Here is a 22,698-nt window from a genome sequence, read left to right on the forward strand (position 1 = left end):
TCTCGGCCCAAAACGTCAGCTTTCCTGCTCCTCTGATGCTGCTTGGCCTACTGTGTTCATCCAGCTCTACACCTTGTTATATACATTCAACTCTGTTTGTTTTGACAAGGGATTGAATACTTGATGGACTTTTAGAGCATTGAATGTGCTTTCCTGACTGCGATTTTATTTTAATTTTATTTTCAAACCTGTAATTGATATTTAAACCCCAATTTTATTTCATCTCTGCTTCTGATGTCTACCTATGTTGTATACTGTGTGAGTTGGCATGAGAACTTAAGAGCAGTTAACTTAACTCAGTTCTGAGGAAGGGTCACCGGACCCGAAACGTTAACTCTGTTTTCTCCTCCACAGATGCTGCCATGACTGGAATATACACTTGTACAGGGAAACTTACATCAATCTGTCTATTTTGATGCATAATGTCTACCTGATCCTTGTTCTGTAGTAGCTAAATCCAACTTTTGTCGATTCTGGTCCAGCGACTCTTGATCCAAGTTCTACTTTGTCTTGTTCCAGCCATCCACCTCTTTAGCCTTCATCTGTCTTCTTTGTATTGTATTAATTAGTGTAATTTATTAGGGAATTGATACAGATATTAATAAACATATGTAGTACTTTTAATATCAATATTAATATAATCACTAGAAGTTATTAGTTGCACTAATAAAATTGTAGGATTGAATGCATATTACGATATTAATCTTTTTTTTTCACTTTGTGTATAACTCATTTGTGTGAGGGATTGGGTATTTATCCAGCTGCGAGAAGTGGTTTACTGTTTGTTTAAAATCCCTACAAAGGCGAACCGATCTGTCGGGCTTCACAATCGGTATGACTAGTGCTGCCCATTCTGCAAACTGTGCGGTTTGATGGTTCCTTTGCTTTCCAGTCTCCTGATTTCTGCCTCTACTAAAACAAATGGCACTGGAAGGCCTTGCAGAATTGTGGAATTGCTTCCTGGTCATCATGCAAAGTGACTTTGGCACTTTTGATAGTCTGTAGACCTTCCTGAAAACCATCTGGCTATTTAATTAGGTCTTCATTCAGGCGGCTATTTTTTAGTTGAAAAATGTTGAGCTAATCAAGGTGAATCTTTCTCAACCAATTTTGCCCAATCAGGCTTGGGCCTGAGCCTTTCACTACAATCAGTGGTAACGGAACGAGCTACTTCTTATAACAGACCGGAACCAAAGTTGTACCCTTAATCTGTAAAGGTTCCCAGTATAGATTCTCAGTCTAGCCGAGGTCTTACGCAAACTTAAGGGTTGGAGTCCAGAATGAAGTTTGTTAAAGACTGGTTCGGCAATCGCTGATACAGCCGTGTTGGTATTAACTTCCATTAGAACTGAGTGACAAATTAATGAGGTGTTTATTTTAATTGGTTCTGATTTGAATGTTGCTAAGCAATTTAGTTGTTCTAAGGCAGTTGGAGGTGGGCTTTCCAGGATGTGCACTGTCCTGAATACCTGCCTATGAGTTCTCTTACTCAATTCAGACCCTGTGGGATTCTTGTGCTGTCTTGAATCCTCATATCAGCAGCAACTGCAATGGCTTGCTGTCCTGGATCCTGTAAAAAATATCAATTGTTTGGTTGAGGCTTGGCTTTGTTTTGGGGTTTTTGCTGTGGACTGACCCAGAGTCCCTCTGTTCAGGATATGTCCTGAGTGAGGCTATGCAATTACCTTCCCTCAAGTGGTGTTCCTCAAGCTCAGTCAGCCTGGCGAGGGTGTCCACTTCCATCGGAATGCCCTGTAACTTATATGCTTCACTTGCCACGTTTTCTAATGGCAAAGCCAGTTATGGTGAATGTTTGAAGTCCAATTGGACTTCAGCTTGTAGGGGCTTTTGCAAGATTACATCATTAATCCCACTCTTGCCACGACTGAAGGACTTCCACAGAGGCCGGTATCCTGTCACCAAGTCACCCTTTAATTACACGTGCATAGTACTTGACACTGGTCCGGCTTCCTCACAGCTGATTCTCATAGTGAGCAGAACCTGTGACATTCTTGTTTATATCTGTCAGTCAGGGCTCCCTGATTGGACCAGGTTAACAGGCACAGTCAGGGAACTTATATTCTATGTGGTTCACCTGGCTAACCTCGTTACAATCACTATATTAAGATATGACGCAAGCAATATAGTTTCAATATATGCAGGATGAGTCCAGTAATGTTCGGTAAAAAATCCAGAAAGACTCTTCTGTAGAAATTTATTCACAACAGTAAGCCTCTACTGACTTTGATGGCATACAAAGAAATAATGAATAGGTGCATAGTGGTAAAGTAACGTAAGCCCAGTATCAGCAGCATTCAACATGGAGAAAGTTGTGCAGGGTTTTTTTCCTGTAATATGCTAAGTTCTGGCAAAACTCATCTAAAAATAATTTAATGTCACAACACAACGTTTTATTGTGACACTGTGCTGAATTAATAGATTCTTTTTGGAATAAAGTCTGAACCCACAGTAGAAAATACAGTAGAAGACATTTGAGCAAGAAAACATGTATTTCCCTGAAAATATGCAACCCAAGGTACAATGTGACATGCAAGAAGTGACCTAGTCCATTTTTATTATTTACCTAACTGGGGAATATTATATGCATGATGATTTTGTGTCTGATCACTATTTATGTTTGAGTGTGTCAGAATTATACACAAGAAAATCAAGAATAAAACCCAGTTGTTATTGATTAATAAAACTATTAAACTCTCTCTGTGATACAGTTAAAGATCAGGGTAATAATCCATACTGAAGCAAATATGTTGTCATTATGAAAAGCTTGTAATTATTTTGTGAACCAAGTGTGGCTGAAATGAATTACAGTTTTAGATGGCTAAAAGTATTGAACATTGTATATTAGCACGACTGGGGTAAAAATTGCAGTTAGCATCTTGGATCAATGCATGAGATCGAGTTGGAGGTTGGGTGTGAGTGAGGGGTTTCAGTCCAGGTATTTGATAATGGGGTGGGGTGGGGTGCAATTTTATAATGAGCTGAAAGCTAGAGTAGGTATTAATCTCTCTAACAGTTTTATGTTTAACTATTAAAGTAAATAAGTTGGAACTGCTGGGAGTCTCCGACTCTAACCCAGAGCTGGGGACTTTCTCAGAGGCTTCCAGACACCAGACAATTTCCCATTGGAGCCTTCAATTTCCCAGGCAATTCCCACATAGGGAGCTAGTATGCAACTCCATTTTATGCTTCAGCAACAACATTCTTCATATTGGAGGATCTGGGCCAATAACCTCATGGTTACCCATTTGTAATCACGAAACAATTAGGACCTGAGTTTAACTCTGTGTAAGTGAACATGTTTTAAGTAGGTTAGAGTCAGGTAAAACTGTTCTATGGTGTATGTATGGTATATTTTTGACATCACGATGCATGTCAGAGTATTTTCTACACTGAACATGGTTCAATTTGGAAATCTGGGAATTGTATCGTGTGGGTTGTTGTCAGTTCTATACCTAAATTTGAAATTATAGTGTTGAAAATGATATCTACACAGCTTTTTGTGGAAATAAGATCTTCGCATAAAAATACACAGAACAATTCTATCGTAAGTTTAATTATATTCAATATTTTAAATATTTCTCAGCATTCTTTTGGAGATTTGCTCATGAATTAGAAAGGTCGCTATATCAAGGCAGGGGAATGAGGAAGTTGGATTGGACAATATCATCGACAAGGAAAAAGAGCATATATGAAGTAATTTGGAAAGAAATTCTATACCTTTTATCCAGAGATATTGAAAAACAATAGTTTTTGATTGTTTCAAAGTATTTTCCTTTTCCACTTCAGAAAGATAAGACATTTTTATAAGCAGTTGTTAAGTAAGCAATTATTGATTCTGAATTCACAATTTAAATAGGTAAAGCATAGATGCATTCCTCTAATGTATGTATGCTTCTTTTACTTAAGTAAAAAACATAATTTCTATAAATAACCATATCTTTTTAAAAATATCTTTTACCTTTCATATAATTTGGAAAAATAAATTATTGTTATTATCTTCTACTTCTATAACCTTTCCTATTTCCTTTTCTTTTTTTCCATTCTTCTTCATGGGAAATAGTAGTTGCACTGTGCACCAAGGGAGATGTTGAGGGCAGCATAGCTAATTTCCTATTAGTGGATAAAGAACCTAGGTTATATGTGGAAGAGAGTCATACTTACACTCAACTCACTAAGTATATCCAGATTGCTGCTCACATGAGGAATGCTGCAGGAACATTGATTTTGAGTGCAGCGTGGGAACAAGATACAGGAGAAAGAAATGTACTCCAGTATCCTTGCTTTTGCAGTTTTATTATTGGTTTTAATCCTGACTCCCTGACTCTCATAATCCTTGAATCGTGCCCTATCCCTCTTGCTCTATTACACATCTACACTGCCTTGTTTCCATTGCCCCATCATCCTTTCCTGTTCTGAGTATCGTCTCCTCTTCAACATGTCCTTACTCTTTTGTTCCATGCTTTGCCCATTGTTTCATCCGCTTTGGTCCCACCACCTTCCCTATTTCTTCGTGTATACAACTGCTCTTGGACCCAATCCTTCCCCATCAACCGCAAACCATTCATTTTTGAGAAGTCTAGGAATGAGATCAGTAGGATGAGAAGAGGCCTGAGAATTTAAATAAAATAAATAAGGTGAAATACAAATACATAAAACGAAATGACGAAGTGTGAAGGCTTAAATATATTGAAAAGAAAATATATGTAAATAAACATGAGCTTACCAAAATATATCCAATAATGGTGAAAAATGGAGATCATACTAAAAAGATTAGGAAACAAAGAATTGAGCCACCAAAAGGAGATCTTGGGTAGAAAAGAGAAAAAAAAAATGAGGTAGACACCAGATTTTGAAAAAGTAAGTTATTGTTGGTTTCTTAATCCTGTAGATGCAGCATCATTTGTCATTTTCCAGTTATGACAGTGATACATTGGTGTTTTGGATAATGTTCTGAAATTCTTGGTAATGATTAAATATATTTCAGTATAAACGGTTCAAAGCCCAGCAGAGTTTGCTTAAATGGTATATAAGGGTTTTACTGGATACTGGTTTTCCAGTACTAGCTGTTCCAGTATAATTACAACACTGGCATCTGCGAAGAATCATGGAAAATTACCCAAGGATGTCCTGTACAAGCAAAGCAGGACAAATCCAACATAACCAATTACTGCGCTATTAGTGTATTCTTAATCATCAGCAAGGTGATAGAAAAGTCATTGACAGCGCTATCAAGTGGCACACACAAAGGAATAACCTGCTGTCTGACACTGAATTTGGGTTCCGCCAGGGCTACTCATCTCATGACATTCATACTGTTTTGGTTGAAATAATATCAATACGTCTGAACTCCAGAGGTGAAATGAGAGTGACTGCCCTTGACATCAAGGCAGCATTTGACTGAGTATGGAATCAACGGGCCCTAACAAAACTGGAAAAATTGGGAATTATGGGGTAAACTCTACGTTGAGTCATACCTGGCACAAGGGAAAATGGTTATGGCTGTTGGCATTTGATCATCTTAGTCCCACGACATCACAGTAGGAGTTCCTCAGGGTGATGTCTTAAGTCCAATCATCGACAGCTGCTACATCAATGACTCTCCCTCCGTAAGGTCATTCTCAACTCCACAGATACTTCTTGTGTTCATATGAAGCAAGGCCTGGACAATATCTGTGCTTTTGCTGATAGGTGGTAACTAACATTCACGCCACACAACTGTCAGGTAATGAACACCTCCAAAACAGGAGAATTTAACCATTGTTCCTTCAATGCCATTGCCATCATTGAATCATCCACCATCAATATCCTTTGCATTACCATTGTGTTGAAACTGAACTCTGGCTAGAAAAGCAGGTCAAAGGCTAGGAGTTCTATGTGAACAGCTCATGCTTTGTTTCCCTAATGCTTGGCCACCCTGTACAAAACACACGTCAGGAGTGTGATGGAATACTGTCCACTTGCCTGGATGGTTGTAGCTCCAACAATACACAAGAAGCTCAACACAACTCAGGACACAGCTGCCCATTTGATTGGCATCCTAGCCACCATCTTCCACATTCACTCCCTTCACCATGGACACACAGTGGCAGCAGTATATACCAATTTACAAGATACACTATAGTAACTCACCAAGGATCTTACAACATCACCTTCCAAACCCACTACCTCTACCACTTCGAAGGATGAGAGTCACAGGTGCCTGGGAGCACCATCATCTGCAGGTTCCCCTCTTGGCCCCACACCATTTTGATTTGGATATCATCATTTGTTCACTGTTACTGGATAAAAATCCTGGAACTCCCTCCCTAACAGCACTGTGGGTGTACCTGCCCCCAAGGGCTGCAACAGTTTAAGAGGTGGATCACCACCACTTCCTCCAGGGCAGTTTGGGATGGGCAATAAATGTCAGTGAATCCCACATCCTGTCAATTAATAAAAATAAAAAGAGCAGTGGCTTTTTTTTGTGGACAAGGCCAAATTTCAGGTTGGTTTTGTACTGATCTCCCCTCATTCGTTACATTACTTCAATACTTAATCAAATTTATTTTCCCTGTTGCTTTAATTGAAAACAACAATGTATGGGTTATTTGGAAATATGATTTTAGGTTTGTTGCAATAATCTTTTTTTAAAATTCATTATTTCGGATATTTGGGGGTAGTGTGCAGTAGATTGGACGTTTTATTTAAGTCAGACATTTGGTTATCTAACACACTTATTCACTCCAAAAATTATAAAGAGCCACCAAATTGCTGACTGTTTTCATTATGGGCAAAGGCTTATTCTATCTTTCCTCAAAGATTGTTACTTGTAGGCCAAATGTATGCGGTTGCACTGATGTTTTATTCTGCAATAATTGTTCCTGGCTCCAGCTATTAAAATTCTCTGGTTTTATGTAAATTTGTTGCAAATTCCTATTCTTTTCCAACATTTTCTACAGTTAGCTAAGGAATAGAGTTCCAAGTGGATATTTAGAGATTATGAGTAATTAGTTTTGGTAATTCCATAAAGCAGTAACCTTTAAACAAAATAATATTACAAGTATGCGCCCTTTATCCTTTATTTATCTGTTATAAAACTTACACAAAAACAAAGCCAATAATTCATTTGCTCTTGCCTGCTTTGTTGACTGAGAAGATAAATGTTACAAACTAAACAATTTATATTTCATAAAAGTAATTTCCAAACCTGAATTGTACATTAGGTACATGTTCTCATTTGGTGAAAAGTATTGTACTTGTGTTCAGCAGTAGATGCTTTAACACTCTGTGTTCCTTATACTAAGTATTGTTGGCTTGCTTATTGCTCAAAATAATAGCAAATGAGGATGACTAGGAGCTAAATGTCCAGAAAAGTACTGCACACAGTCCGATATAAAATGGAAACTATTAGCTTCCTAGAAAAAGTCCTTCACTTCCGTGATAAGCAGAATGGTAATCACCTCTAAGATTTGTTCTGCATCACTAAATTACTTTTTATAAATAACTTTTTATTGGAAATAGCTATACATTTACTATTTCCTTTTAATCAAGGTGAGAGTTGACAATTGAGAAGGATTGAACATTTTCTTCTTTACTAAAGTGCCAGCACCAACAGAATGCACAATGTGTGACAGATTGATAGAAGAGTCTGCTTTTGTTTTTGTGAACTCCAAGGTACTGGAAGTGATGTTGGAGGGATTTTAATTATATTAACCAGTACTTCCCATTCCAGAAATGCCACTTCAATTTAATTCAATACAAGTGTGGCTGGTCATCAGCCTTATCTGTACTTTACCACCAGGCCTGTATATTGTTTGATTCCCTGCGAGCTCAAAACTCCATTTGTCTCAGCCTTATGTCCAACAATGGAGCAGCCACACTCTTAGACCACAGATCATAGAATCATACAGTACAAAAGAGGCCTTTTGGTCCATTGAGTCTGTACCACCAAAAGCACACTACTATTGGACTGGTTCTGGTTTGTGATCAGTAATTTGCTGATCTTAGGTGGTTCAAATCACCCCCAGATCCCTGGTCCTCATTTAGACAATGTGAAATGAAGAAGGCAATAGACAGACGTTTCCCGGCAGAAAATCTCTGTGTTTACTTAAATACAAAAAAAAAGTATAATACAAAAATGAAGGTAAATGCAATGAACAGTGAAATTAACACTATCATTTATACAGAGGATAGTAATTAAATACACTATTAAATTAAATACAAATTAAACACAATTAGAACCTAAAACAACAGTTTTAATCACAGAAACTAATCAGGCGTCCTACCCTTAAGGTCCCATGCACTGTCATCACATGCCTTCCCCTCCCTTTGGGGTCTCAGAAGTATCAGCTCACCACTGAGGAAAACGCAGTTTTAAAATGTGGCTGGATGTTGAGGTTCTTGCCATTGGTTCTCTTGGTTTGGAACAGGCCCATGTCTGGAAGCTCTTGTTTGGATAACACTTGGTTGGTTTCCTCCCTCTCGAATATTCTTTGTTGCAAGTTTGCAAAAGTCAAGTTCTTTGTGCTTGAGCAGTCAAGTCCATTTGAGGATTATATATGAGGGTAAGCTAGCCAGTAATATAAATGAAGACTGTAAGAGTTTCTTTAGATATATAAAGGGCAAAAGAGAGGTAAAAGTGGACATTGGACCACTGGAAAATGACGGTGGAGAGATAATAGTGGGGAACAAGGAAATGGCTGAGGAACTGAATAATTACTTCACATCAGTCTTCACGGTGGAAGACATGAGTAATGTCCCAAAAATTCAAGAGAGTCAGGGGGCAGAGTTGAGTATGGTGGCCATCACCAAGGAAAAGGTGCTAGTAAAACTGATTGGCCTGAAGGTGGATGAATCACCTGGACCAGATCGACTACACCCCAAAGTTCTAAAGGAGATAGCTGAAGAGATAGTGGAAGCATTAGTGGTGATCTTTCAGGAATCGCTAGAGTCAGGCAGGGTCCCACAGGACTGGAAAATCGCTAACGTGACACCCCTGTTTAAAAAGGGAGTAAGGCAAAAGACGGAAAATTACAGGCCAATTAGCCTAACCTCAGTTGTGGGTAAGATTTTGGAGTCCATTGTAAAGGATGAGATTTCTGAATATTTGGAAGTGTATGGCAAAGTAGGGCCAAGTCAGCATGGTTTCATCAAGGGGCGGTCATGCCTGACAAATCTGCTAGAATTCTTTGAGGAAGTAATGAACAGGGTAGACCAAGGAGAGCCAATGGATGTTATCTACCTGGACTTCAAGAAGGCCTTTGACAAGGTGCCGCACAGGAGGCAGCTGAGTAAGATAAGGGCCCATGGTGTTAGAGGCAAGTTGCTAGCATGGATAGAAGATTGGCTGTCTGGCAGAAAGCAGAGAGTGGACATAAAATGGTCTTTCTCAGGATGACAGCCAGTGACAAGTGGTGTTCTACAAGGTTCAGTGTGGGGACCACAACTTTTCACTTTATACATTAATGATCTAGATGAAGGAACTGTGGGCAGTCTAGCTAAGTTTGCAGATGATACAAAGATAGGTGGAGGGACAGGTAGTATTGAGGAGGTGGGGAGGCTGGAGAAGGATTTGGGCAGGTTAGGAGAGTGGGTAAAGAAGTGGCAGATGGAGTACAACATGGGAAAGTGTGAGGTCATGCACTTTGGTAAGAAGAATAAAAGCATGGACTATTTTCTAAATGGGGAGAAAATTCAGAAGTCTGAAGTGCAAAGAGACTTGGGAGTTCTAGTCCAGGATTCTTTCAAGGTAAACTTGCAGGTTGAGTCAATAGTCAGGAAGGCAAATGCAATGTTGGCATTTATTTTGAGAGGACTTGAATATAAAAGCAGGGATGTGCTACTGAGGTTTTATAGGGTCCTGATCAGGCCATATTTGGAGTATTGTGTGCAGTTTTGGGCCCCATATCTCAGGAAGGATGTATTGGCCCTGGAGCAGGTTCAGAGGAGGTTCACAAGAATGGTCCCAGGAATGGAAAGCTTAACATATGAGCAACATTTGAGGACTCAGGGACTGCACTCAGTGGAGTTTAGAAGGATGAGGGGGGATCTAATTGAAACTTTCAAAATACTGAATGGCCTGGACAGAGTGGATGTTGGGAAGATGCTTCCATTGTTAGGAGAGACTAGGACCCGAGGGCACAGCCTTAGAGTAAAGGGAAGACCTTTTAGAACGGAGATAAGGAGAAACTTCTTCAGCCAGAGAGTGGTAAATCTGTGGAATTCACTGCCACAGAAGCCTGTGGAGGCCAGGTCATTGAGTACATTTAAGACTGAGATAGATAGATTCTTGATTATCAAGGGGATCAAGGATTACGGGGAGAAAGCAGGAGAATGGGGTTAAGGAATTTATCAGCCATGATTGAATGGTAGAGTAGACTCGATGAGCTGAATGGCCTAATTTCTGGTCCTTTGTCTTATGGTCTTACAAATGTGGGCACTCTCATCATGTGAATTTTACAAGTTCAAAGTCCTTTTCCAAATAATGTGGGTGATCATGTTGATTACATATCCATGTTGTTGCCTCCCTCCTTGAAGGTTTGCAAAAGTCAAGTTCTTTGTGCTTGAGCAGTCAAGTCCATTTGAGGAGTATATCTTTTTGGTTTGTTTTCAGTGAAGGATGTTGATTCATATCAATCATGAATTCCTTCCTGAGATAGAGGAGTGGTTTCAATCCACAAAAATGTCAGCTGACCCTTGACCAGCCGTGTTTTGTAGCCGTTTGTCTCCAAAACAAAATATAAAAATTAGTTTGAAGTTCAGAACATACTGGGGTATAACACTTCAATATGCTGAGTGTGACAGTCCTTACAAGGTCCAGGAAAGGGTCTGCAGAACTGTTTGTTCAAGGCTTGGACTAGTCTATGTATGCCATGAGTCACGGCTCTATTTTGATGTTCAACAAAGTTCCTTTTCACTTGGGCTTAGAATATACATAGAAAATAGAACAGAGAACAGTACAGCACAGTACAGGGCCTTTGGCCCACAGTGTTGTGCCGACCTATTATCCTACTAAGATCAATCTACCCTGCATACCCTACATTTTACTATCCTCCATGTCCTTATCCAAGAGTAGCTTAAAAGACCCTAAAGTATCTGACTCCACTACCACTGCCGGCAGCGCATTCCACACACCCACCACTCTCTGTGTGAAGAACCTACCTCTGACATTTCCCCTATACCTTCTTCCAATCACCCTAAAATTATGCCCCCTCATAATAGTCATTTCTGCCCTGGGAAAAAGTCTCTGACTATCCACTCTATCTATGCTTGTCATCATCTTGTAAACCTCTATCAAGTCACCTCTCATCTTTCTTCACTCCAATGAAAAAAGCCCTAGCTCCCTCAACCTTTCCTCATAAGACCTGCCCTCCAGTCTAGGCAGCATCTTGGTAAATCTCCTCTGCACCCTCTCTAAAGCTTCCACATCTTTCCTGTAATGAGAACTGAACACAATATTCCAAGTGTGGCCTAACCAGAGTTTTATGAGGCTTCCTGAGTTATTATACTGAGGAAAATTGCACACAGTTCTGGTCCAGATTTGATCTCACTAAAGCCCTGTACAATTGAAGGATGACTATCTTATAGTTGTACTCTCACCCCCTTACAATTGTTTTGAAAATAGTAAGCTTAGATATCAATATTCAAATTCTGTCATCTAATTTTAATACTGGAGATATTCATGGACTAAAGCGATTAAAAAAGAAAATGCTCACTAAAATTGCTGCTATGATCATCTCACCAGGTTGAGCCAAGTTCAGAAAACCATCTGTCAATAAGGATCAGTCTAAGCCAAAATTGATATTGTAATAAAAGGGCACTCAAATTCTGATTTGTATCTCCTGGTTGATTTCTGTCTTCCTGAGAGTTACACATTGGGATGAAAGTTGCCTGCAGATCATTCAGCTTGAAAGCATAATGATGCCCGATACAGAATCCACAAAAAGAATAACATTTTAACAGGTGCTTTCGAGCAGCACAGCAGAGACAAGGAGAAATGGATTTGTCAGCAAGAACTGTAAGACACGTCCTCCCTCTGTCTGTGCCTGTTTCTCTTGTGCTCAAATGTCAGTGCCCGGTGAAAAAGTGACTTGAAACAACAACCGTTCACTGACAATTTAAGATCTACAAACTTCACCACTGCCGAAGAAACAAGATAACAGTTAAACACTTAGGACTCATTTAAAATCTAAGACCTTGAGAACTTTACTTTAAATTACAGCTGTCTTTACCTTCCTGTCTATAAAGACACCTTCGCCCCATACCCTACCTTCCAACTTCTTTTGAAGTTCATGATGAGTTTGTATGTACATTAGCTATCATAGTTTTACTGTTTATCCAGGTGAAGTAGGTAACAACATTTTTCTTTCTTTCACTCCAGGAAACCTGTGTTTTAGCTCCTTCATTTTGATCTTGTTAATAACATTTTGGCTGAAGTGCAATAATTGTGTGCTAAAAAATAGTTTGTTGCAACAAACCAAGAAAGGATTAAAAAGAAGGGAGCCAATCACTCCTTACCTGGTCATAACATGATATCATATAACGTGTCTTTTACCTTTCTTATTGTTCTCTGTACCTTTGCCTAAACTGGTAATATAAATTGTAAATACTGTAACTGAGATGTTGCTCCTCCAGTTTTCTCTGTGATTCACTGGAACATTGCCGCATGCCGAGGACAGACAATTGGGCATGCGAGCAATATGCTGTGTTATAATGAAGGGGTATGGGAGCATCGGGATCATGCTTGAGCACGGACCAAAGTGATCACCCAGTCTGTGTTTGGTTTCTCTAATGTAGTGTAGACCACACTGGGTGCAGCAAATATAATTCACAAGATTGGAGGAGTTACAGGTGAAATGCTGCTTCATCTGGAAAGATATTTAGGCCCTTGGATGATGAGCAGAGAGGAGGTAAAGGGGCAGGTGTTGCATCTTTTGTGGTCACATGGGAAGGTGCTGTGGGAAGTGAGGGTGGTGTTGTGGTCCTCAATCACCAGTAATCTCTCCGAGACATCCTTGACCCTAGCATCTGGGAGGCAACATATCTTCCTGGTGTAATATCATAATTCCAATTTTTCTTGCTGTATAGTCTCTTCTGAACAACATTATCTACTTTTCTGATGCCTGACATCACTTCAACAATTTCCATTTCCTGGTCCGAACAACCTCATCTTCACTGTCGCTTCTCTAATCCTTCCATAACTTAATCCCCCACCAGACTAGTATTGGAACTCCCTGCAGCTTCCACACATGGAGGCCCAGCCAGCCTTCATTCACCATAACACTTCTCTGCCTGGCTCTACCGTACTCTGAACAATTTCTTGTTCAACTCCACTCACTTCCTCCAAATAAAGGGTGTTGTTACAGGTCCTAGTTATGCCTAATATTTTTGTAGGGATATGTGGAACTTTCATTATTTCAGTCTTAGCCATCCCTCATCTGTTTTTTTCAGATACAACCTCTTCCATACTTACCTTGTCAAGTCCTCTAAAAATCTTGAATGTCTCAATAAGGTTGCCTCGCTTTCTTCTGGTTTCCAATGAATACAGGGCCAATACACTTAACCTCTTCTTATAAAACTGTCTTTCCATACCTGGTATCTACCTAGTGAACCTTCTCTGACTGCCTCTAATACCAGTATGTCTTTCCTTAGAAAAGGGGCCCAAAACTGTTCACAGCATTCCTTTGGTCTGGCTAGTGCCTCATATAGTTTTAGCAAAACTTCCCTTCTTTTAGACTCCATTCCCTTTAAACTAAAAGCCAACATTCCATTTTCCTTCCCTATTATTTTTGAACTTGAATGATAGTTTTTTTATAATTCACGGATAAGGGCTCCAAAATCCCTCTTTTCCATAGCTTTCTGAGGTCTTTCTCTATTTAAATATATCCCTCCATTCTTTATGCAAATGTGCATAACCTCACATTTCCACACACTATATTTCATCTGCGAAGTTGTTGCCAATTCACTTAACCTGTCTATATTCCTTTGCAGACTTTTTGTGACATCCTCACCACTTGCCTTCCCACCTATTTTTGTGTCATCCACAAACTTGGCTATTGTATATTCACTTTCGTCATCTAAGTCATTAATATATATTGTAAATATTAAATGATCCCTGTGGTACGCCACTGGTTAGAGGTTGCCATCCTGAAAATGCATGCCTTATCCCATTTTTTGTCTTCTGTTAGTTAGCCAATCTCCCTCTGTGCTCATATACTACACCCAACAACATGGGCTGTTATCTTATTCGGTAGCCTGATGTGTGGTATTTTATCAAAAGCTTTTCAAAAGACTCAATATACTTCATCCATTACTTCTCCTTTATTTATCCTGCATGTTACCTCCTCAAAGAATTCTGGTAAATTTGTCAAGCATGATTTCCCCTCTTGGAGCCATGTTGACTTTGCTTAATCATATTATATGTATGTAAATGCACTGTTATTACTTACTTTGTTATATAATGTAACATTTGCTCAAGAACAGATGTAAGCTATTTGCTCTATAGTTACTTATTTTGTGTCGTTCTTCCCTTTTTTAGGTAGCACAGAGGCCATGCAGAGTTACTGATGTGGGAGGTTGGGGGAGATAAGGGTTGATGAGAGCAGATGTAGCGGGCAATAGTAGAAGTGGCATGATATGATCTTTGTTTTGAGGTGGGTATAGTAGCAGAGATAGAGTAGGTGTGAGGTAGCAGAGGGAAGAGTGTGGCACTTAGCCTGGAGGTATAGAGGAGGTTACTAGACAGCGAAAATTCATTCATTACTGGGTATAGGGGTGTCGGTTAGCTCAGTTGGCGGGATGGCGATGCAAGTTCAATTCCCACACCGGCTGAGGTCATCAGGAAAGACACTCCTTCTCAACCTCTCCCCTCGCTTGAGGTATGGGGACCCTCAGGTTAAACCACAGCCTGTTGACTTTCTCTCACTCTCTAATGAGAGAGCTATCCTATGGTAAGACCATGGTGACTTTACCCTAACTTTACTCCAATTCATAGGATTTTGATTGAGAATGATAGCACTTTCAGATATAAGAAAAAAAAAGAAGCTAATTGGAATCTCTGCAAATCAAGCAGCTAGGTCACTGGTGGCCAGCTGATCCTGTTCTGCACAGTCCCCATTGCTATTTGCTGCCAGTATTTTTGTACCTTGATGCCATATTGTTCGCAAAATCTGTTATAAACTGAACAGACACCCAGATGGCCAATTCACTTGTTTAATGATCTCATTATGCACGATGAATGCGCATTGTTACTTTCCAAGCAGGACCAGGATGCCAAAGTGTTAACAACAGGAAGTTTATTAAGGAGGTGTTAACTGTGCAGGTAGGAGGGTTGAATTAAGCTGTTTCTCACCCAAAATGGTCATGATGGTTATCATTACATCACATGATCAGACTTAAAGTGACAGACCACCAAACTTACACAGATACATATCACATATAATCTGTAAATATATTACAACAGTGAATTTTAAATTTTGAAGAAAAAAGACATTGGTGTAGATTGGATCTACAGGAATGGTGTGATATGAGGTGAAGTGATGTGGAGGTGCCGATGTTGGAGTGGGGTGGGCAAGGTCAGAATTCATATGACACCAGGTTATTGGTTTATTTGAAAACACAAGTTTTTGGAGCCTTGCTCATCTTTCAGGTGTTAGTGAGGTGGCATCAGACACAGAATTTATAAGTAGAAGATCAAAGGGTCACAGCACTGATGAGGATGTATTAAACAAACCAGAGAGGCTGTGAAATCTTTAATCAGTTAGAAGGTTTTAATTGATTAATGTGGTAGAGAGAGAGAGAGAGAGAGAGAGAGTGTGTGTGTGTGTGTGTGTGTGTGTGTGTGTGTGGCGGGGGGGCGGTTGCGGGGATAGGAGAGAGCGAGAGACTTGGTGTGTGTGTGAGAGAGAGACAGAGAGAAAGAAAGATTGTGTGAGGGAGAAAGTGTGTGTGTGTGGGGTTGTGCAGGTGAGAGAGAGAGAGAAAGAGTCTGTGTGGAAGAGAGAGAGACTGTGTGCGCTGTGTGTGGGAGATTGTGTGTGTGCGCGCGCACATATGTGTGTTTGAGAGACAGTGTGTGTCTGAGAGAGGATCTGTGAGTATGTTGGTGTGAGTGTGTGTGTGTATGCATTTGTGTGTGTATGCATGTGTATGAGTGTGTGTGAGTGTGTGTGTGTATGCGTGTGTGAGTGTGTGTGTGTATGCGTGTGTGTGAGTGTGAGTGTGTGTGAGTGTGAGTGTGTGTGTGTATGCGTGTGTGTGAGTGTGTGTGCGAGAGTGTATAGTGTGGTGGGGTCGCCTGTAGTGCAACATGAACCCGAGATCCCGGCTGAGGCTGAGTCATGGGTTCCAAACTTGTCTATCAGCCTCTGCTCGGCGACTCTGTTGTTGTGTATCCCGAAGTCCGCCTTAGAGGATGTTTACCCGAAGATCCGAGGCTGAATGTCCTTGACCACTGAAGTGGTTCCCCACTGGGAGGGAACATCCCCGTCCGGCAATTGTTGCACGGTGTCGTAGCCTCTGCATGGTCTCACCAATATACCATACCTCAGGGCATCCTTGCCTGGAGCGTATAAGATAGACAACATTGGCCGAGTCACATGAGTATCTGCCATACATGTGGTGGGTGGTGTTCCCACGTGTGATGGTAGTGTCCATGTCAAAGATCTGACATGTCTTGCAGAGGTTGTATAGTGTTGTGGTCGATGTTGTCCTCAAGGTTGGGTAGTTTGCTGCGAACAATGGACTGTTTAAAGTTTGGCGGTTGTTTGAAGGCGAGAATTGGAGGTGTGGGAAAGATCTTGGTGAGGTGCTCATCGTCATCGATAATGTGTTGAAGGCTGACAAGAACATGGTGTAATTTCTCTGCTCCCATGATGGGAAGGTGCTGATACAGATGTTGAATGACTGATGGAGAAATAAAATCAGGTCTTAAACAACACACAAAGTTCTGAGGAAGGGCCACCGGACCCGAAACGTTAAGTCTGTTTTTCCCTTAACTGATGCTGCCAGACCTGCTGAGCTTTTACAGCAACTTTGTTTTTGTTCCTGATTTACAGCATCCGCAGTTCTTTCGGTTTTTATTTAAAATCGGGTCTTGTTGGCATGAAGAGTCATAGAGCTGAACAGCATGGAAACAGACCCTTGGTCCAACTTGTTCATGGCCAACCAGATATCCTAAATTAATCTAGTTCCATTTGCCAGCATTTGCCAGCATTTGGCCTATATCCCTCTAAACCCTTCCTATTGATATACCCATCCAGATGCCTTTTAAATGTTGTTATTGTACCGGCCTCCAGCACTTCCTCTGGCAGCTCGATCCATTATCAATAGGCAAAGTTGTTAAGGGGAATATATAGATAAAAGCAGAGGACTGTGAACAATTCCTTTAGTGAACCCAGAAGTGAATCTCCATGGAAGAGAAGACATTTGCTGCAGATGTGCTGGCTGCTCCCATATGTTAGAGTAGGAGCAAGTAGTTCTATAAACTTGAACAAAGGAGAAGCGGTGGAAGACAGAGCAATCAACCTGGTCTAATACTGTACAAAGTTTCAGCAGAATAAGTGAAGATAATATACCAGATACAGCCAGATAGGATGCCATTCATATCATTGACTAAGGTGGACCCAATGCTGTGACATGACCAGAAAGCACACTGGAGGGATTCATATTAAATGGCGTTGGAAGATGACAATATACTCAAGAATCTCAGCAAGTAAAGACAGTTTAGAGTTGCACGGCATAATTAGTGAAGAAGTACGTTTTGCAGCTCAACATGCTATCTAGCTAATGTTCTCTCTATGTTCTAATGATATGGACAATAAATGGTTGCCAAGCCAGTGTGGCAGTAATACCACAACGATTACTACTGCTTCATGGACAACTTTTCATTTTCATTTAAGTAGCTTCTCATGAAGGCACTTTTGTTATAATTTTTATTTGATGATTTATGTTTAAAGAATTGTGATAATTGATTCATTTGAAGAATGGAAGAGGTATAAACATTTTTTGAAAAGCCACTAAAAAACTGCTTTTTAAAGACAGTTACTGAAAGTCATGTGTCTTGAGCTAACTGCTTGGACTTGCTTACTGGAAGCCGCATGTCTGAGTTTATGGCTGTCAGTTGAGTTTGGAGTTTAGTTGCTGTGTAGCCTGCTGGGAGAGGTCACCCAAAACGCTGTTTTGAAAATCCTTCTGAGAATCTAAGGAGAAAACGGAAGAAGCTGAATACAGCTATTGGGAAGCTTCTGATAAACCTCTGACATCTCCTGAATGGACTGCTTCTAAACAGCTCCCAGTGACAGCTGCATATATCTAGTGACACTCATTTATATGTGCCAGGACGATAGACCATAAGCCATCTGGAACATTGTATATCCTGTCCTTTATTCTTCACAAATTAACAGTTATTAGGCCAAAGTACGTTTCTTGACATAAAGTTGATCTCTGCAGAGAAATTTTCTTTAAATTCTGTGTATATTTATCCTTCGCAGTTATAAACTTTGCATTTTTATTGAAATGTTTTGTTTTATAATAAATCAATAGTTTTGCTGTTTAATAAAGAAACCTGATTGGCAGATTGTTATTCTGAAACAACAGGTTAAATATATACTTGCCCATGTTGATAATTGGACAAAAAAAAAATTGAGTATGTGCTGTGACTTGTGGAGTGGTGGGACTACAGAGAAACAATACATTCCTCCCAAATTAGTTGTAACATATATCTGGGGGTCTTGCATGGTTTGAATTGTACAGACAAGTATGAGTGCTGGGACTGGCTGAAGTTGAGGCTAATTAAGATTTTCAGTGAATTTTGCAATTTCTATTGTCATAATCGCAGACCAGGCCATCAAATGTATTTACGATCTGATAAGAGAACAGTAACTTTTGAATATAGAGTCCATAAAGTGTGTTTAAATGTGATAACAAGTAACAATAAGCCTCACTGTATGACAAACTAGAATACGTCAACTCATTTAATAAAATTAATATACAATAAAATTGGATAATAAACTATAATTGCACACTGTACAGTGCACATCAAATAGCAAACACAATCAAAACTAATCCCATGGATTTCACAGAAACTAGCTCCCCTGCCCCCTCTGATGTTAATGACATGGTTGGATATTGTATTTCACGAGGAATCGTAATTCTTCATATTTGTTGATCTGGTCTTGAAATACCCTCTCAAGAGCCACTCTGTGGAATTTCTCAATGACACTCCTGTTCTGGTCATTCAGGTTCTTTTTCTGGGTCTACGCTTTCCTGGACTTTGAAGTTGCATTCCAGTGGTCACTCACAAGCATAATTCCAGCTCTTCATCGACAGCTAGTTTAATCAAGCTAAAACTTGTTCTGGCTTTCCCATAAGCTCTAATCTTGCTCAGTTGCATCCAGAAAATACTTTTTGTGAGCTTTGTAACACCCACTTTCAATTATTAGTGGCGTACAGCTTCTCTGAGCTCTCACAGCTCTGAGTACTTCCAAGTCGTCACTACACAAAACTCGTGTAGTTCAGTTGTCTCCCAGTAGTACAGCTAAAAGCAGCACTGCCTAACAAAGATTCTAACTCTGTCTCCCACTCCAACTGACTTTGAACTTGTCTTCTGTGAATTCCGAACTGCTCTTATTGACCTATTGAAAACCTTGCAATAAGCAATTGCATTAAGCCCTGTTACTCAGTAGAATTGAATGTTGCAACCCAGCAACTCTTGGAAATGTTTGTTGCATAAATGTTAACCTGTCACAGAATGCTTCTGATGAAGGGTCTAGGCCCGAAACGTCAACCTCTCTGCTCCTATGATGCTGCTTGGCCTGCTGTGTTCATCCAGCCCTGCACCTTGTTGTCACAGAATGCTGACTTGCTTATTGCAAAAAATGGATACCAAAAAAGGATTTAACCACATTATTAAAAACCACAATGCTTCATCTGTTTTACGACCTCTCTGGACAGGGATGTTTTATCTCTGGGAGACTAACAAAAATTAACCAGCGCTAGGAATAATTACATTGGCTGGAAAAAAAAGACACAATTGAGGTAATAATCCAGCATTTGAAATTCAAAGAAGAAAAAGACAATTTAGATGATACTTCAGTTGAATTAACTAGAATTAAATTGCCAATGAAGCAGCTGGCAATAAAACTGGAAAAAGATATCTGAAAACTTGACAGGAAATGAAAAAACCTGAGCCTGAAAAGGAAAGAGACCTAGGAAGGTGAAACAAGAATTGCAAAATGAAGAAGAGAGGCAGGAGAAAGATAAGAAAGGAGAAAGAGAACACCGGTTTAAAATGCTAGAACTAATAAAGAAGGATATCTTTGACTCTGATGGAAACGTGGAAGCAGCAATATATCTGTCCAGCCCAGGACCCATTGGGTAACTGTTTAAATTTGTGCGCCCTCCCAAGGCAAGGGGTGTTGATGTTTTTTACATTTATTTCGATAGATAGTTGAACAGATAAGGTGGCCAAAAGAAAACTGGTCACTGTTTAAATTTACCCTGCTCACACAAAGCAGGTTGATTGGATGAACTCATGAAGTTTATGCCAAACTTTCTGATGATGTTTCTCCAAATTATGAGATGGCAAAAAGGCTACTCCTGGTATTCATGAGTTGGTCCTTGAGGCTTATGTGCAGACATTTTGGAACCTCTAGAAATAGACTGACACGCATATTTGGAGTTTTAGACCATAAAGCAAATTAACTTTGACCGTTAGGTGCACTAAGGGTAAAGGCCATATATAGGACCCTTAAGGACATATTTCTCCTAGAGCAATTTAAAACTGTACTCCCTTCTTTAGGAAGACCCCACATAGAAAACAAGAAGGCTTCAACTGCCAAACAGGCATCTGAGATGGCTGAGGATTATGAGCTTATCCATAAATCTAAATACTTTTTCTATCACCCCCACGAAAGATAGAACGTAAGTGAGTGATAGGTAGGTGAATGGCCATGGATAAGCTGGGAACATTCTGGAATCTCCTACTCAGGGTGGGAATGGTGCCCAAAAGCTACAGAGACATTCCACTCCTCCCACCTTGGTCAAAATAACTATTACTACTTCATCTTTCTTTTGAATTCCTCTTTATTGCAAGACTTCACAATATGGTGTTGGAAGCAAATATTCTCACCAAAGATACACAGCATACATGAACTGTGGCATCAAGACAAGATTATGTGGTGTCACATTGATTTTAACATCAGAAAGAAAGACAAGGAAGGAAAGTGAGAGAAAGAATTGTATCATTGAATCTTCAACTGTTATTCAGTTACAAATCACTTACACTCAAAATATTTGCTGTAACTATACATCTCGCATTCTGTCAGTGTTGTTTTTCTGGCTTAGATAACTAACATATTATTGTTGTAATGGAAATAAAAAAGAGAAATCAATTTGGCTGTAATACCTCAATTCTCAAAAAGCAGAATTTACTAGTATAGCATTTGTTGAGGAGGAAATCTCAGTTAGCATTTTAAGTCTGCAACCTGCAACCAGAACAGTTTTGGAATGTTAACTCTATTTCTCTCTCAGTAGATGCCAACAGATCTGCTGAGATTTTCCAGTATTTTCTATTTTTTTATTTTAGATATCCAGCATCCACACTATTTGCTTCTGTAGAATAGATCATAGAATGCCTACAGCGTGGAAACAGGCCATTCGGTCCAACAAATCCACACCGCCCCTCCGAAGAGCATCCCACCCAGATCCATTCCCCTAATTTCCCATGTCTAACCCACCCAACCCAAACATCCCTGGGCACCATGGGCAATTTCGCATGGCCACCCCACCCACTCTGCACATCTTTGGACTGTGGGAGGAAACCAGAACAACCGGAAGAAACCCACACAGATGCGGAGAATGCGCAAACTCCACACAGACAGCTGCCCGAGGGTGGAATCGAACACGGGTCCCTGGCGCTGGATTCTTAACTATCCATCAGCCATACATTTTCAATCTGCTACTTCCAATCAGTGTTAGAAATTCTAATTATTTTTTCATCTTATTGGAGCATTGGGTAGGCTAACTTTGAAACTACGGTATTCATGCAGCAAATTCTGGGCCAAAGTATAAATTTAGTACATTAAAGTGTCTAAATGTAGTGCAAACATTATGGTGACTTGTTTATTAAGAGATGCATGACCTTTTATTTGAAAAGTCAAAAATAGAATTTATATTGTAATGCAGTAATAGGCGCTGGTGTAGAATACACTTTGATAAACTAACTGAAAATAGTTTTTACTTCTTATGTAGTTTAGATGATTTAGTTTTGGTAATCTTCTGATTAATTCTAGTTTCCGTGTCCCACTGTTCTCATTTTTAGATGCGCCAGGATGAGACAGTTTGCAAATATTGTGGAGTTAGTTATCTAATACATCGTGAATTCAAATTAATGGAAGAGAAACTGAAAGCAATGGAAGCAGAAATGGAATTTTACGGTGAAAGTGTTGAACGTGAAAAGAAGTTGCAAAGGGAGTTTTGTTCAATGAAGCAGCATATGGAACAGTTGAAAAGTGATAATCAACAGAAGAAGGAAAGGTAAGTACCAAGTCTTGGATATAATTTGTAGCATCAAATGTTGCTTGTATCGAACATTCCATACATTAGGTTTATATTGTTTTGAATGTTGCCTTTTTAATATGAGTGCTGTGTGCTTTCTTAAACCAAAAGGCATCCTTCTCTGCGATGGCATCAGTACTTCAG

General features: G+C 39.8%; 1 protein-coding gene across 1 annotated transcript in view; it reads left to right on the forward strand.

Moving 5' to 3' along the window:
• The window catches only part of lekr1 (leucine, glutamate and lysine rich 1), a 171,393-nt gene that overhangs the window by 49,418 nt on the left and 99,277 nt on the right, over window positions 1–22,698 (forward strand). The window contains exon 3 of the mRNA XM_048604655.1: window positions 22,319–22,533. Within this exon, the coding sequence (XP_048460612.1) occupies window positions 22,319–22,533 (215 nt within the window). The remainder of the gene's footprint in view (window positions 1–22,318; window positions 22,534–22,698) is intronic.

Source organism: Rhincodon typus, chromosome 13 (assembly GCF_021869965.1).
Source record: "Rhincodon typus isolate 14 chromosome 13, sRhiTyp1.1, whole genome shotgun sequence".
NCBI classification, from domain to species: domain Eukaryota; kingdom Metazoa; phylum Chordata; class Chondrichthyes; order Orectolobiformes; family Rhincodontidae; genus Rhincodon; species Rhincodon typus.